General features: G+C 42.4%; 1 protein-coding gene across 1 annotated transcript in view; it reads right to left on the bottom strand.

Annotated features, from left to right (window-relative positions):
- LOC123755128 (dipeptidase 1-like) overlaps nt 1–18987 on the bottom strand; it is a 648930-nt gene that overhangs the window by 368718 nt on the left and 261225 nt on the right. The window contains exon 2 of the mRNA XM_069332760.1: nt 3486–3618. Coding sequence (XP_069188861.1) covers nt 3486–3618 — 133 coding nt within the window. The remainder of the gene's footprint in view (nt 1–3485; nt 3619–18987) is intronic.

Here is an 18987-nt window from a genome sequence, read left to right on the forward strand (position 1 = left end):
ATTGTTTCGTCTATGTGATAAACAATAAATTAACGTAATTAAGTTATTAACGTAATTGTCTTTCATTGGACACTTGTCTGGGTGATAGTGTCATTAATTGTTAATTGATTTGTTGACTAAGTGACCGTAATACATATAATTATTGGTGATTAATTAACGTAAATTAATTGGGTAATTAATTTGACTCATTGTAATTGAATGTCTTGGTGACATTGATTGTTAAAACAATTATAGTTGTTGCAGGCGATGAGTCACAATAACGTGGCTGAAGTATGTTGACCAGACCACACACTAGAGATTGAAGGGACGACGACGTTTCGGTCCGTCCTGGACCGAAACGTCCTGCCTTTATCTACAAATCATTCTCTCGCCTTGGTTATCCTTTGCATTTCATCAACTGTGCCCACTCTCAAGCTAAACGAAATTTCTTTCATCCTAAACCTGCTTCAAACACTAGTAGCACTGTACTATGCCTTCCCTTCATATCTGAACTCAAAACTTTTACCAATACCTTTCGTCCTCTTGACATTAAACTCGCCTTTCGACAAACTAACACACTTCGTAGCAATCTAGTTCACACTGCTCCTCCTGCTTCTAATGCTGCTGGTGTCTACTCTATTTCCTGTTCATCTTGTCCTCTCCAATACTTTGGCGAAACTGGCCGTACACTGAATGACAGACTTAAGGAACACAAGAGAAGTGTTATGTCTGCAGACACTAACAATGCTCTCTTCTGCCATGTGAGGGATTCTAATCATCCCATTGATTGGTCTTCCTCCAAAATAATCTTTCCTGCCTCTACTCTACACAGACGCCGTCTTGTAGAATCGGCTCTTATTAACAATGTACCCAACATGAACTTGAGTCCTGGCTTTGTTGCTGTGGACTCTTCCCTTTCACAGTATATACTCAAATGCTCTAATCTTTCTAACAAACGTGACTTAACATAAGCTTTCCCCCTTCCATTTCTTTCTTTCTCTTTCCCTTTTTTTTATCTCTTCTCCCTTTTTCTGTTCATTGTCTTCTACGCTCCCTTGCTATCCTCTTCTTATTCCTATTACTATCTCCTTCGGTGGTTATAATAGGAGCTGCCTCGTATGGGCCAATAGGCCTGCTGCAGTTCTCATTACTACTATCCCCTACACCTGACTTTCCTCCTCAGCCCTCTCTTGCCTATTTAATGCCTGTCCCTACCTGTCCTCTATTGATACTGGTAATGGCTCAAAAGGGCCACCACTTACGAGCTATTCATGCCTGTGCCACCTTTTGGGTGGCTTCATCTTCATCTTAACACATTCACAAGGGAGACATCTCCCGTCATGCAGGGTGCATTCCCACCTCCACAGATCTCCAGTACCAGCTCTTGATACTGGTAAATGGCTCAAAAGGGCCACCACTTACGGGCTATTCATGCCCGTGCCACCTTTAGGGTGGCTTAATCTTCATCAATCAATCATCTGTCCTCATCACAATCGACTTGAGAATGGTCCAGGACGGACCGAAACGTCGTCGTCCCTTCAATTTCTAGTGTGTGGTCTGGTCAACAATTATAGTTGTTGTATGTACACAAGTATGTACACACCTACTTGTGTTTGTGTAGTGTAGTGATTGTCTTAGTGATATTGTTGTGTTCGTATTTACATATGTTGATATATTGTGTTTGTGAAGTGTTTTGATTTTTCCAAAAGTGTGCATGAAGTGTTTCAGGTTTGTTAAGTGGTGTTGATGACCTGTCCAGCGAGTCGAGACCTTGTGTCTCTTTGCACCTATCAGAGTAGTGGGCCTGGAGGCCTACCGCTAAGTGTTGTTTGACAGATTTGAAGTGAGACTCTTGAATTAACGTAAAGTGGGTGGCTGTGTGTTAGTAAGGTGTTGAGTAAACCTATTTTTTGCTAAATACACTTGACTCCTTATTTAGCAGTAATCCCCCATTTTATATCACATTCTAATTGTCCTTATGAGAGACTTTAGCCGGTTCAGGTTCCAACCCCTAACCCCAATCACTATTTATTTATTTATTTATGCATATACAAGAATGTACATAAGGAATGTGAGGATACAAATATGGTAATTACAGTCTTGTAAAGCCACTAGCACGCGCAGCGTTTCGGGCAGAAGTGTTATACTATTATAAATTTGGCGTGAGAATCCAGCCTCTACCTGCTATATTTGCTTGCATGCAAGTTGTAGAGAGAACGACCCAAGTGAGGAGGGCTCTGTGTTGGCTTGTGTGTGTGTGGGGGGGGGGGGGGGGGTGAATACCGCCTTGGTCTTCATCTCTACCTGGAGTACGGGACACTTGGCGTCTTGCTCGCGCCGGTCACTTTCTGGATCACTAATTTCACATCAGGCGTCTCAGCGTGGGGCCTGTGTGTGTGTGCAGTGACTCCCGAAGTGAACCTCTCAAATCTGGCATCCCAATGTGGGCTAAGTAACTTAAGCTCAACAGTAAGGGTAGACTTCCCCACAGCCGGATGTATCCTCTCACAGATTACTATGTCATCCAGGGTTTCCTCTGCCCTACCTTACTCATCTCTGGTCTCCACATTGTTCCGTTTATAAAGTCTTCCTGAAATCTTTTGTTCAGAGAAACGAGGAAAGTGATGAAAGGTAGCAAAGGAAACCTTGGGTCTCTCCTTAACACCCTCCTTCATGATGAGTCTTCCCAGTTTCTTAATTTCTAACTATGGATTCGCTTCAATTTCTTAACTGCCACTCACTTCCTTAACTACCCACGCTGAGGAGGCTTCCATTACCCTTCACATATATTCCCACGAATTCCTTAACTCCGCCACAGGAGCGTTTTAAATCAGTTTCTTAACTCCAACAGATAAGTCTCGATATATTTTCTTAATTCCCTGAGTGAGAAACATCTTTTAATTCTCTAAATATCCCTCCAAAAAAAATTCCCCTCACTGGCATAGCCGCCACACTGAGGCTTGTTGTTGTTGTTGTTTAAGATTCGCTACCTGGACCAAAACGTTCCAAGCAGCACGGACTATGGTGATGAAGAGGAAAAGCGCTGAGGAGCTTCATCTTCTTCTACAGCTCAGATGTCTCCACTTCTCTCTTAGCCAATGGTACCAGGGAAGGAGTCTCCTCCCGCTCACTTCGCCTCCATCATGAGCCTTATTCCCACCATCTCGGATCCTCTCCTCAACATTCTGTTGCACAGTCTTATCTCATCTCGTCTGGGAAGTTCTCTTCACTCTGCAGTGAAGACTACCTCATCAACACCCCGCAGTTCACAACTTTACCTGACCAATTCCTTTCAACCTCCATTCAAATCGCCCCTATTTCTTTCATTATTGATTCTCCTCTCCCATTCTCTTCATCAACCCACAGATCCCACACCTGTCTCTTCCCCATTATCAACACCCATCCCCACTTCCATTCACCATTCCTCAACCCTACTCTCCCCAATACCCTCTTCCCCTCATCATCCCGCTCCTCTCCCTTTCCATTCCCCTCTGGAGGACTCTCACCTGTGGAGGAGGTGACGAGAGAGGTCTCCCCGTGGCTGGAGGCCACCAGGCGTTTCACAACGTCGATCTGTTCCAGCAGCAGCTGGACCGTGTTCAAGTACTGTGCCTCACACGGTACGTACACCGACCAGAACTGTGAAATAGACGGTACACTGGCATTACTAATATGGGATAGACGGTTCATAGGAACTAGTCCTGAAGAGAGTGTATCAGGGAACTAGTGCAGAAGAGAGTGTACCTGCGAACTAGTACTGAAGAGAGTATACATGTGAACTAGTACTGAAGAGAATGTACATGTGAACTAGTACTGAAGAGAATGTACATGGGAACTAGTACTGAAGAGAGTGTACATGGGAACTAGTACTGAAGAGAATGTACATGGGAACTAGTACTGAAGAGAGTGTACATGGGAACTAGTACTGAAGAGAATGTACATGAGAACTAGTGCTGAAGAGAATGTACATGGGAACATAGTCATACATTCACTTATACAAAACGTCAAACGACCAGAGGTAATTTTTAATAACGCTAGATATAAATAATTACTAGTTTTCGTATTATTGAATTTCTGAGGATACTTTTGTCTGTATGATGGAGACGCGTGACATGATTGGTGTTGCTTTATGTCGGTGCGCAAATCAGAGGCGCTGAGTATGTGAGTCTAGACGCCGTGTGTGTGAGTCTAGACGCCGTGTGTGTGAGTCTAGACGCCGTGTGTGTGAGTCTAGACGCCGTGTGTGTGAGTCTAGACGCCGTGTGTGTGAGTCTAGACGCCGTGTGTGTGAGTCTAGACGCCGTGTGTGTGAGTCTAGACGCCGTGTGTGTGAGTCTAGACGCCGTGTGTGTGAGTCTAGACGCCGTGTGTGTGAGTCTAGACGCCGTGTGTGTGAGTCAAGACGCCGAGTATGTGAGTCTAGACGGCGTGTGTGTGAGTCTAGACGCCGTGTGTGTGAGTCTAGACACCGTGTGTGTGAGTCTAGACGCCGAGTGTGTGAGTCTAGACACCGTGTGTGTGAGTCTAGACACCGTGTGTGTGAGTCTAGACGCCGTGTGTGTGTGAGTCTAGACGCCGTGTGTGTGAGTCTAGACGCCGAGTATGTGAGTCTAGACGCCGTGTGTGTGTGAGTCTAGACGCCGTGTGTGTGAGTCTTGACGCCGTGTGTGTGTGAGTCTAGACGCCGTGTGTGTGAGTCTAGACGCCGAGTATGTGAGTCTAGACGCCGTGTGTGTGTGAGTCTAGACGCCGAGTGTGTGAGTCTAGACGCCGAGTGTGTGAGTCTAGACGCCGTGTGTGTGAGTCTTGACGCCGTGTGTGTGTGAGTCTAGACGCCGTGTGTGTGTGAGTCTAGACGCCGTGTGTGTGAGTCTTGACGCCGTGTGTGTGTGAGTCTAGACGCCGAGTGTGTGAGTCTAGACGCCGTGTGTGTGAGTCTTGACGCCGTGTGTGTGTGAGTCTAGACGCCGTGTGTGTGTGAGTCTAGACGCCGTGTGTGTGAGTCTAGACGCCGTGTGTGTGTGAGTCTAGACGCCGTGTGTGTGTGAGTCTTGACGCCGTGTGTGTGTGAGTCTAGACGCCGTGTGTGTGTGAGTCTAGACGCCGTGTGTGTGAGTCTAGACGCCGAGTGTGTGAGTGTAGATTCCGTGTTCGTGTGAGTCTAAATGCCGTGTTTGTGTGAGTCTAGATGATGGGCTTGTCTCATATGATTCCTTGGGGCACGGGATTGAAGATGACAGGTCAAACGCCTCGTCAGCTTGGTCGACATCATATCTATGTACTTAGATTGAAGGTTACATCTTTCGTGGGGGCAAGTGTACATGTATACAACGCTTGACTGCTGTAAAGGGTTCTCCGTCGGCTTCGGGCTGTTTTTGATATGGAGGTCGGCAGTCTTCTTTGTTTTATGGAATATGATGAGGTGTATGTTTTGGTTATGAATAGTGCTTTTTACTTCATTACGAATTATTTCCTTCATTATTCATTCTTCTTTTTTTATGTTCACTGTGAATAGTTGATTTGCAATGTAATTTTATTGGAGGTGTTGTGGTTTCTGTTCTAGGTTCAGGATTGTACCATCGGTCCAGGTGTCTTCTTATAGCGGTATTTATTTCCATGTTGCTATATCCATTGTTCATCAATACCTGAGTTGTTCTTTCAAACTCTCTATTCACATTGCTCCATTCGGAGCAGTGGGTAAGCGCTCGACGAATATAAGCATTGAGAACACTGGTTTTATATCTTTGGGGGCACTCACTCCTACCGTTCAGGCATAATCCTATGTTGGTAGGTTTTGTATATACGCTAGTGCTAAAAGAGGTTCCTGTTTTTGGTATTAATACGTCCAAGAAAGGCAGACTGTTATTTTCACTATTTTCATATGTAAATCGGAGTACTGACTCTCTCTCTAGATGGCTTTTTAGATCAATTAGTTCATCAGAGTCTTTTACTATGACGAATATGTCGTCTACATAACGGCAGTATACAGTTGGTTTTTGTCTGCTACTGAAGACTTTGTCTTCGATGGTTCCCATATAAAAATTAGCGAACAACACTCCTTAGGGCTGGCCACCGTTTAGGGCTGTTAACTTACGGAGTGTCTTCGTTTCTAGTTTTGTGTTGTTGTTTCAGGTTAAATAGTTCACTGTTAATGGTTTGCTTGAGTTGGTTGGGGATGTCGTACTTGGTCTATTTGTTTAACTGATGTTCAATTTGATCTGTAAGGGTTCGGAGGGCTTCCTTCTTCATGTTTAGTTGATGCCGTATGAGGTCTTGCCTATACCTATAGGTAATCCAACCCGTTCTCGCAAATTTAATAAGTCAATATTGACTTATACATACTTAACATAATAGATACCCTTAAAAAGATTCATAGAAAACACCGACCTTACCTAACCTACTTAGCATGTTAAGATAAGCATCTTATTGCTTCGTAATTACAATTATTACCTAACCTATAATAGGTATAGGTTAAGTAATAATTGTAATTACGAAGCAATAAGATGCTTATCTTAAGATACTAACAAGGTTAGGTAAGGTTGGTGTTTTCTATGAATCTTTTTAAGGGTATCTATTATGTTTAGTATATCACCTATGCACGTAGTTAATAAGTCAATACTGACTTTACGAATTTGCGAGAACGGGTTGAGGTAATCTGTGCGTTGCAGACTGCTGGGTCATGTGGGTTTATATTGGTGTATACTGACAATAGGTTTTCTTTTAAACATGTCTCATTCAATATGACTGCATATTCTGCGGTCATAAAAAAACACTATTCCTACCCAAAACATAGACCTGATCATATTCTATAAAGCAAAGAAGACTACCGAACTCCTTACTAAAAACAGCCCGAAGCCGACGGAGAACCCTTTACAGCAGTCAAGCGTTGTATACATGTACACTTGCCCCCATGAAGGATGTAACCTTCAATCTAAGTACATAGGTATGACGTCGACCAAACTGACGATACATTTGACCGGTCATCTTCAATCCCGTGCCCCTTGGCATCACATGAGACAAGCCCTTGGCATCACCCTAACAAGAGAAATGCTGAATAAAAACTCTTGTATAATAGACAAAACCCAAGATGTAAGAAGATTACAAATTCTTGAAGCAATCCACATAAGAATACAACAACCTACCATGAATACCCAAATCACGGAACTATTTACTCTACCCACCATAAGAGTAATGACAAGACCAGAACGATGCCAACACAGAAGACAATGTCCAACATAATAGGCCTATTACACGCGATTAATCTTTGTATGTGCTTCGACACCTATTATCCCCTTATTTATCCCCTTGCCTTTTCCTTGATTCTACTTGTTTTCTCACCTGACCCCCGTACAGCTATATATATATATATATATATATGTTTCATTGAATATGACCGCATATTCTATGTTTATTATTTTCTGGTTTAGGGCTTCTATCCCTCTAACTATTTTCTTAGCATCAGGGCTTAATTGAAATAGGAGTTCTCCAAAACTCATTTTCGTACTTTTGAGGTGAAGAAAAGAAGTGATTTACTATAGAGTGTATTACACTTATTTATATAATTTGCACAACGTTTCGAACCTCCATGGTTCATTCTCAAGTGAACAGATCTTACAATACTAGTTGATTTTATACCCGCACTGGGTCAGGTGATAATACAATAAAGGTGAAAACATGGGGGGATACATAAGGGATAAATGTGAGGTGAAACATAGAGGCTGCAGAAGGCTTATTGGCCCATACGAGGCAGCTCCTATCTAAACACCAAGATTAATCCAGTGTAATTGGCCTGTTATGTTGGACATTGTCTTCTGTGTTGGCATCGATATGTTCTTGTCTTGTCCTTACTCTCATGGTGGGTAGAGTAAATAGTTCCGTGATTTGGGTGTTCATGGTAGGTCGCTCTATTCTTATGTGAATTGCCTCAAGAATTGCCTTTCTTGAGGCAATATATATATACAATATATATATGTCGTACCTAGTAGCCAGAAAGCACTTCTCAGCCTACTATGCAAGGCCCGATTTGCCTAGTAAGCCAAGTTTTCCTGAATTAATATATTTTCTCCAATTTTGTTCTTATGAAATGATAAAGCTACCCATTTCATTATGTATGAGGTCAATTTTTTTTATTGGAGTTAAAAATACCGTAGATATATGACCGAACCTAACCAACCCTACCTAACCTAACCTATCTTTATAGGTTAGGTTAGGTTAGGTAGCCGAAAAAGTTAGGTTAGGTTAGGTTAGGTAGGTTAGGTAGTCGGAAAACAATTAATTCATGAAAACTTGGCTTATTAGGCAAATCGGGCCTCGCATAGTGGGCTGAGAAGTGCATTTTGGCTACTAGGTACGACATATATATATATATATATATATATATATATATATATATATATATATATATATATATATATATATATATATATATATATATATATATATATATATACAACTTTAGAACACTTTCCCACCAGGAGACTCGAACCCTAGCCAGCACAGAAGCCTTCCAGCAACTGGCATAACAGGTACGCCTTAACCCTCTCCACCACCCGCTCAGACCCTTAAAAGAGATGGTAATTTCGGAGTATTTAAATACACCAAAGATCATCACCTCCCAAGAGCACTAGAGCAAGTGAGGGGTCATTTAGACGTTAATTTCATCAAGTCCCTGTTAATATGGGAAGACACAGTGTCTATGCTTAAGGCACAACTCTCCTAAACACGAGAGTTAAGTATACAACTTTAGAACACTTTCCCACCAGGAGACTCGAACCCTAGCCAGCACAGAAGCCTTCCAGCAACTGGCATAACAGGTACGCCTTAACCCTCTCCACCACCCGCTCAGACCCTTAAAAGAGATGGTAATTTCGGAGTATTTAAATACACCAAAGATCATCACCTCCCAAGAGCACTAGAGCAAGTGAGGGGTCATTTAGACGTTAATTTCATCAAGTCCCTGTTAATATGGGAAGACACAGTGTCTATGCTTAAGGCACAACTCTCCTAAACACGAGAGTTAAGTATACAACTTTAGAACACTTTCCCACCAGGAGACTCGAACCCTAGCCAGCACAGAAGCCTTCCAGCAACTGGCATAACAGGTACGCCTTAACCCTCTCCACCACCTGCTCAGACCCTTAAAAGAGATGGTAATTTCGGAGTATTTAAATACACCAAAGATCAACACCTCCCAAGAGCACTAGAGCAAGTGAGTGGTCATTTAGACGTTAATTTCATCAAGTCCCTGTTAATATGGGAAGACACAGTGTCTATGCTTTAGGCACAACTCTCCTAAACACGAGAGTTAAGTATACAACTTTAGAACACTTTCCCACCAGGAGACTCGAACCCTAGCCAGCACAGAAATAAAAATACTCCGAAATTACCATCTCTTTTAAGGGTCTGAGCGGGTGGTGGAGAGGGTTAAGGCGTACCTGTTATGCCAGTTGCTGGAAGGCTTCTGTGCTGGCTAGGGTTCGAGTCTCCTGGTGGGAAAGTGTTCTAAAGTTGTATACTTAACTCTCGTGTTTAGGAGAGTTGTGCCTTAAGCATAGACACTGTGTCTTCCCATATTAACAGGGACTTGATGAAATTAACGTCTAAATGACCCCTCACTTGCTCTAGTGCTCTTGGGAGGTGATGATCTTTGGTGTATTTAAATACTCCGAAATTACCATCTCTTTTAAGGGTCTGAGCGGGTGGTGGAGAGGGTTAAGGCGTACCTGTTATGCCAGTTGCTGGAAGGCTTCTGTGCTGGCTAGGGTTCGAGTCTCCTGGTGGGAAAGTGTTCTAAAGTTGTATACTTAACTCTCGTGTTTAGGAGAGTTGTGCCATATATATATATATATATATGTATATATATATATATGTCGTACCTAGTAGCCAGAACTCACTTCTCAGCCTACTATTCAAGGCCCGATTTGCCTAATAAGCCAAGTTTTCCTGAATTAATATATTTACTATAATTTTTTTCTTATGAAATGATAAAGCAACCCCTTTTTTCTATGTATGAGGTCAATTTTTTTTATTGGAGTTAAAATTAACGTAGATATATGACCGAACCTAACCAACCCTACCTAACCTAACCTAACCTATATTTATAGGTAAGGTTAGGTTAGGTAGCCAAAAAAAGCTAGGTTAGGTTAGGTTAGGTAGGTTAGGTAGTCGAAAAAACATTAATTCATGAAAACTTGGCTTATTAGGCAAATCGGGCCTTGAATAGTAGGCTGAGAAGTGCGTTCTGGCTATTAGGTACGACATATATATATATATATATATATATATATATATATATATATATATATATATATATATATATATATATATATATATATATATATGCGAACAAGCCTGAATGGTCCCCAGGACAATATGCAACTGAAAACTCACACCCCAGAAGTGACTCGAACCCATACTCCCAGAAGCAATGCATCTGGTATGTACAAGACGCCTTAATCCACTTGACCATCACGACCGGACATAATGAGGTGATAGCCTAAGCTATTTGAACCACCCCACCGCCGGCACTCGGATAGTAATCTTGGGCATAGCATTTTACCAAATCACCTCATTCTTTGGGGCACACGTGAGGAACACAAATGCGAACAAGCCTGAATGGTCCCCAGGACAATATGCAACTGAAAACTCACACCCCAGAAGTGACTCGAACCCATACTCCCAGAAGCAATGCATCTGGTATGTACAAGACGCCTTAATCCACTTGACCATCACGACCGGACATAATGAGGTGATAGCCTAAGCTATTTGAACCACCCCACCTCCGGCACTCGGATAGTAATCTTGGGCATAGCATTTTACCAAATCACCTCATTCTTTGGGGCACACGTGAGGAACACAAATGCGAACAAGCCTGAATGGTCCCCAGGACAATATGCAACTGAAAACTCACACCCCAGAAGTGACTCGAACCCATACTCCCAGAAGCAATGCATCTGGTATGTACAAGACGCCTTAATCCACTTGACCATCACGACCGGACATAATGAGGTGATAGCCTAAGCTATTTGAACCACCCCACCGCCGGCACTCGGATAGTAATCTTGGGCATAGCATTTTACCAAATCACCTCATTCTTTGGGGCACACGTGAGGAACACAAATGCGAACAAGCCTGAATGGTCCCCAGGACAATATGCAACTGAAAACTCACACCCCAGAAGTGACTCGAACCCATACTCCCAGAAGCAATGCATCTGGTATGTACAAGACGCCTTAATCCACTTGACCATCACGACCGGACATAATGAGGTGATAGCCTAAGCTATTTGAACCACCCCACCGCCGGCACTCGGATAGTAATCTTGGGCATAGCATTTTACCAAATCACCTCATTCTTTGGGGCACACGTGAGGAACACAAATGCGAACAAGCCTGAATGGTCCCCAGGACAATATGCAACTGAAAACTCACACCCCAGAAGTGACTCGAACCCATACTCCCAGAAGCAATGCATCTGGTATGTACAAGACGCCTTAATCCACTTGACCATCACGACCGGACATAATGAGGTGATAGCCTAAGCTATTTGAACCACCCCACCGCCGGCACTCGGATAGTAATCTTGGGCATAGCATTTTACCAAATCACCTCATTCTTTGGGGCACACGTGAGGAACACAAATGCGAACAAGCCTGAATGGTCCCCAGGACAATATGCAACTGAAAACTCACACCCCAGAAGTGACTCGAACCCATACTCCCAGAAGCAATGCATCTGGTATGTACAAGACGCCTTAATCCACTTGACCATCACGACCGGACATAATGAGGTGATAGCCTAAGCTATTTGAACCACCCCACCGCCGGCACTCGGATAGTAATCTTGGGCATAGCATTTTACCAAATCACCTCACTCATCACCTCAGCTTAGGCTATCACCTCATTATGTCCGGTCGTGATGGTCAAGTGGATTAAGGCGTCTTTTACATACCAGATGCATTGCTTCTGGGAGTATGGGTTCGAGTCACTTCTGGGGTGTGAGTTTTCAGTTATATATATATATATATATATATATATATATATATATATATATATATATATATGTATATATATATATATATATATATATATATATATATATATATATATATATATGTATATATATATATATATATATATATATATATATATATATATATATATATATATATATATATATATATATATATATATATATATATATATATATATATATATATATATATATATATATAGGGGCACGCAGTCATGTGCGTGCCCCTACTATACCTCTTCCCGCCCCCATCCCATTCATTCACGTCAGTCACACCCTACCCGAATCTGAATGATGGATCGTGGACAGCTGTTAGCACAGAGCAAGTACAACTAGATGTGAACATTGGGTTTGGTCACGCGCGCGGCCGCTCCCCTCCCTCCTATTCCCTTGGTATGCCTCAGAGTCAGAAGGGTGCGTGCCCCATGCACCTACCCTACCCTACCTACCCTACCTACCTACCTACCCTACCATGCTTAACTCTAGAAGGCCTATGCTCAGATCTAGAGGCCTATGCTTAACACCTGTAAAACACTACGCTCCTATTACTTACACTTTAACATAAACACACCTGTACACGTGCTGCACACCTGCTACACACCTGTTACACATACCCCTCCTATCCTTACAACCTCCTTTCATCATTGGCAACGCAGGACGTCCCGAGAGACTATACCCAGGAAACACAAACCAAAACTGTCCCTATTTTCCGCTTATTACAACTTTTAATAAAGTTGTTACATCTTGGCTTAACGTGTTTTTGACGTAATAGAACGTTGTTACAACATACTATATTGGATGTTATCACTTGTTAGGTGTTAAAACTTGTTCGAACGTTGTACGAACATTGTAGTTTCGATGTGTGGTTGGCAGGAAGGCACGGCCGCGCAGGGGGCCCTCCCTCACCCCCTTAAGACTAGATCCGGGTGCGATACCTGGGCAGGAGGACGAGGTATCGCAAGGTATCCGGGTGCGATACCTGGCTCACCTGCTCAGGGGTTGCGGACGGTTCTACTACTAATTTATGCTACTAAAACGTGTGTCCCAAGAGGCATTATAAGTGCACTAAACGTGTGTCCCAAGAGGCATTATAGGTGCACTAAACGTGTGTCCCAAGAGGCATTATAAGTGCACTAATCATTTGTCCCAAGAGGCATTATAAGTGCACTAAACGTGTGTCCCAAGAGACATTATAAGTGAACTAAACGTTTGTCCCAAGAGGCATTATAAGTACACTAATCATTTGTTCCAAGAGACATTATAAGTGCACTAAACGTGTGTCCCAAGAGACATTATAAGTGAACTAAACGTTTGTCCCAAGAGACATTATAAGTGAACTAAACGTGTGTCCCAAGAGGCATTATAAGTGCACAAATCGTGTGTCCCAAGAAACATTATAAGTTCACTAATCGTGTGTCCCAAGAGACATTATAAGTGAACTAAACGTTTGTCCCAAGAGGCATTATAAGTACACTAATCATATGTTCCAAGAGGCATTATAAGTGCACTAAACGTGTGTCCCAAGAGGCATTATAAGTGCCCTAAACGTGTATCCCAAGAGGCATTATAAGTGCACTAAACGTGTGTCCCAAGAGGCATTATAAGTGCACTAAACGTGTGTCCCAAGAGACATTATAAGTGCACTAAACGTGTGTCCCAAGAGGCATTATAAGTGCCCTAAACGTGTATCCCAAGAGGCATTATAAGTGCACTAAACGTGTGTCCCAAGAGGCATTATAAGTGCACTAAACGTGTGTCCCAAGAGACATTATAAGTGCACTAAACGTGTGTCCCAAGAGACATTATAAGTGAACTAAACGTTTGTCCCAAGAGACATTATAAGTGAACTAAACGTGTGTCCCAAGAGGCATTATAAGTGCACAAATCGTGTGTCCCAAGAAACATTATAAGTTCACTAATCGTATGTCCCAAGAGACATTATAAGTGAACTAAACGTTTGTCCCAAGAGGCATTATAAGTACACTAATCATATGTTCCAAGAGGCATTATAAGTGCACTAAACGTGTGTCCCAAGAGGCAATATAAGTGCACTAAACGTGTATCCCAAGAGACATTATAAGTGCACTAATCGTGTGTCCCAAGAGACATTATAAGTGAACTAAACGTTTGTCCCAAGAGACATTATAAGTGAACTAAACGTTTGTCCCAAGAGGCATTATAAGTGCACTAAACGTGTGTCCCAAGAGGCATTATAAGTGCACTAATCATTTGTTCCAAGAGACATTATAAGTGCACTAAACGTGTGTCCCAAGAGACATTATAAGTGCACTAATCGTGTGTCCCAAGAGACATTATAAGTGAACTAAACGTTTGTCCCAAGAGGCATTATAAGTACACTAATCATATGTTCCAAGAGACATTATAAGTGCACTAATCATTTGTTCCAAGAGACATTATAAGTGCACTAAACGGGTGTCCCAAGAGGCATTATAAGTACACTAATCATATGTTCCAAGAGGCATTATAAGTGCACTAAACGTGTGTCCCAAGAGGCATTATAAGTGCCCTAAACGTGTATCCCAAGAGGCATTATAAGTGCACTAAACGTGTGTCCCAAGAGGCATTATAAGTGCACTAAACGTGTGTCCCAAGAGACATTATAAGTGAACTAAACGTTTGTCCCAAGAGGCATTATAAGTACACTAATCATTTGTTCCAAGAGACATTATAAGTGCACTAAACGTGTGTCCCAAGAGACATTATAAGTGAACTAAACGTTTGTCCCAAGAGACATTATAAGTGAACTAAACGTGTGTCCCAAGAGGCATTATAAGTGCACAAATCGTGTGTCCCAAGAAACATTATAAGTTCATTAATCGTGTGTCCCAAGAGACATTATAAGTGAACTAAACGTTTGTCCCAAGAGGCATTATAAGTACACTAATCATATGTTCCAAGAGGCATTATAAGTGCACTAAACGTGTGTCCCAAGAGGCATTATAAGTGCCCTAAACGTGTATCCCAAGAGGCATTATAAGTGCACTAAACGTGTGTCCCAAGAGGCATTATAAGTGCACTAAACGTGTGTCCCAAGAGACATTATAAGTGCACTAAACGTGTGTCCCAAGAGGCATTATAAGTGCCCTAAACGTGTATCCCAAGAGGCATTATAAGTGCACTAAACGTGTGTCCCAAGAGGCATTATAAGTGCACTAAACGTGTGTCCCAAGAGACATTATAAGTGCACTAAACGTGTGTCCCAAGAGACATTATAAGTGAACTAAACGTTTGTCCCAAGAGACATTATAAGTGAACTAAACGTGTGTCCCAAGAGGCATTATAAGTGCACAAATCGTGTGTCCCAAGAAACATTATAAGTTCACTAATCGTGTGTCCCAAGAGACATTATAAGTGAACTAAACGTTTGTCCCAAGAGGCATTATAAGTACACTAATCATATGTTCCAAGAGGCATTATAAGTGCACTAAACGTGTGTCCCAAGAGGCAATATAAGTGCACTAAACGTGTATCCCAAGAGACATTATAAGTGCACTAATCGTGTGTCCCAAGAGACATTATAAGTGAACTAAACGTTTGTCCCAAGAGACATTATAAGTGAACTAAACGTTTGTCCCAAGAGGCATTATAAGTGCACTAAACGTGTGTCCCAAGAGGCATTATAAGTGCACTAATCATTTGTTCCAAGAGACATTATAAGTGCACTAAACGTGTGTCCCAAGAGACATTATAAGTGCACTAATCGTGTGTCCCAAGAGACATTATAAGTGAACTAAACGTTTGTCCCAAGAGGCATTATAAGTGAACTAAACGTTTGTCCCAAGAGGCATTATAAGTACACTAATCATATGTTCCAAGAGACATTATAAGTGCACTAATCATTTGTTCCAAGAGACATTATAAGTGCACTAAACGGGTGTCCCAAGAGACATTATAAGTGAACTAAACGTATGTCCCAAGAGGCATTATAAGTGCACTAAACGTGTGTCCCAAGAGGCATTATAAGTACACTAAACATGTGTCCCAAAAAGACATTGCATGTGCACTAAACGTGTCCCAAGAGGCATTATACACATGAGGGGACACGCATTATACACAAGTGTAACTCAGTGCTTGAGTTACACTTGAGGGTCGTGCTTGTGTCACACTTGAGGGTCGGTGCCAGTGTTACACTTGAGGATCGGTGCTTGTGTTACACTTGAGGGTCGGTGCCAGTGTTACACTTGAGGGTCGGTGCTTGTGTTACACTTGAGGGTCGGTGCTTGTGTTACACTTGAGGGTCGGTGCTTGTGTTACACTTGAGGGTCGGTGCCAGTGTTACACTTGAGGGTCGGTGCTTGTGTTACACTTGAGGGTCGGTGCTTGTGTTACACTTGAGGGTCGGTGCCTGTGTTACACTTGAGGGTCGGTGCCTGTGTTACACTTGAGGGTCGGTGCCAGTGTTACACTTGAGGGTCGGTGCCTGTGTTACACTTGAGGGTCGGTGCTTGTGTTACACTTGAGGGTCGGTGCCTGTGTTACACTTGAGGGTCGGTGCCTGTGTTACACTTGAGGGTCGGTGCTTGTGTTACACTTGAGGGTCGGTGCTTGTGTTACACTTGAGGGTCGGTGCCTGTGTTACACTTGAGGGTCGGTGCTTGTGTTACACTTGAGGGTCGGTGCTTGTGTTACACTTGAGGGTCGGTGCCTGTGTTACACTTGAGGGTCGGTGCCAGTGTTACACTTGAGGGTCGGTGCCTGTGTTACACTTGAGGGTCGGTGCCTGTGTTACACTTGAGGGTCGGTGCCTGTGTTACACTTGAGGGTCGGTGCCTGTGTTACACTTGAGGGTCGGTGCTTGTGTTACACTTGAGGGTCGGTGCCTGTGTTACACTTGAGGGTCGGTGCTTGTGTTACACTTGAGGGTTGGTGCCTGTGTTACACTTGAGGGTTGGTGCCTGTGTTACACTTGAGGGTCGGTGCTTGTGTTACACTTGAGGGTCGGTGCTTGTGTTACACTTGAGGGTCGGTGCTTGTGTTACACTTGAGGGTTGGTGCCAGTGTTACACTTGAGGGTCGGTGCCTGTGTAACACTTGAGGGTTGGTGCCTGTGTTACACTTGAGGGTTGGTGCCTGTGTTACACTTGAGAGTCGGTGCCTGTGTTACACTTGAGGGTCGGTGCCTGTGTTACACTTGAGGGTCGGTGCCTGTGTTACACTTGAGGGTCAGCGCCTACTGTAGCGACAGCGACAGGACATCGCCTGTCAGCAGTAACGACTGTAACGAGGCGCTCGTCCTGATCAGTTATCCCGTAGCACATTAGCAGTGTGACATAAGTTGAGGAAGTCAATTAAAGTCAACTTTATTAACGGAACATAACCAAAATTTCAACATAATTCACCATCAAGCGCTGGTAAAGCCAACGAGTGCCACTAATTAACGGCAATTAGTCTGGTTTGGTAAACTGGCCAGCCGAGCCAATCAGAAGCGCTGTGCAGTAAACCTGTCAACTCTGTGATATTAGATAATACTTTATTACTTCACATATACTCAACCCGTGAAAATAATATACTAGTTCAACTCTGCAGAACATTTTTGTTTTTTATATTTTAAGATTATTTGACACTGACAAAAAGAAAAAAGAAAATATCAAATAATGAGCATCGCTGACGAAGGGAGGTAATGGAACAAACAAATATAATGTCAGCGGCATTTAGCGAGGCTTTAATAGAATGGAGTGCTGACAGCAGTAGTCCGCTTGTATATGGTTATATTGTGTGCTGTTGTCCTGAACTGTTGGGGGGGGGAGAGAGAGAGAGAGAGAGAGAGAGAGAGAGAGAGAGAGAGAGAGAGAGAGAGAGAGAGAGAGAGAGAGAGAGAGAGAGAGAGAGAGAGAGAGAGAGAGAGAGAGAGAGAGAGAGAGAGAGAGAGAGAGAGAGAGAGAGAGAGAGAGAGAGAGAGAGAGAGAGAGAGAGAGAGAGAGAGAGAGAGAGAGAGAGACGCCTTATTCTTTTCATATAATCTATTATCAACTTATGATCTTAATTTAAAAAAAACGAAACATTTAAAATATCTAAAACTTCCCCCAACTTTCCAAAATTCATATTTTTCCTATACATAAACCATAAAACATTTTAAACATTTTTAAAATTGCAAACAACTTGTCCAAACATTTATTTTTTTCTGCCACAGGAACAACAAAAGTTATAATACTTCTTAAACTGCAAAATTTTTTATCATACTTATTAGTTTTCTGGTACATAATCCTCCAAACTTTTTAAAAAACTCTGAATCCGTGCACAACTTTCCCAAATTTTAATTTTTTTCTGTGATATAAAATACAAAAGTTTCAAAAATATGATTAAACTGCACAAAACTTCTCCTACCTTTATATTTACACAATGTCCTATTTGACCTACCACTGGATTACGTATTTGCGTCTAACTAACCGTTTGCGTCTGTCTTTGCTAAGAATAAAACTCAGTCGGTGGACGGTAAAACGCAAAACGTATGATATTTACTATTATAATAATAATAATAAATTTTTTTATTTAGGTAAGGTACATACATAAAGAGATTTTACAAAGTTTGTTGGCTTAATAGATAGAGCTAGTACATACAATGCCTAAAGCCACTATTACGCAAATCGTTTCGGGCAGAAACGCTTTGCTGTACCCGGAAATTAGCTGTACCCGGCCACGCGTTGCTGTGGCTCAGCAACGCATGTACGTTGCTGAGCCACAGCAATCTTTGTTATGACCCCAGGTGGCCTGAGAAACGAGTCTATCCCTCTGAGAGTTATTCAACAAGCTAACCCCAACTGAGAGGCCAAAGGAAATATAGACATGTGAATATATATTAAATACTTGGCAAATGTTAATGAACAGTTTAAAAGCATGCGCAGAGGATAAATATGTGAATAAGGACATGACATGAGATGTTGAGATTTTGGCTGACAAAGTATGAGGCTCGCTGTGAATGTCTTGACCTCACTCGAGCAGCAGAGGTCGTGAGAGGAGG

This window comes from Procambarus clarkii, chromosome 28 (genome assembly GCF_040958095.1).
Source record: "Procambarus clarkii isolate CNS0578487 chromosome 28, FALCON_Pclarkii_2.0, whole genome shotgun sequence".
In the NCBI taxonomy this organism is placed as follows: domain Eukaryota; kingdom Metazoa; phylum Arthropoda; class Malacostraca; order Decapoda; family Cambaridae; genus Procambarus; species Procambarus clarkii.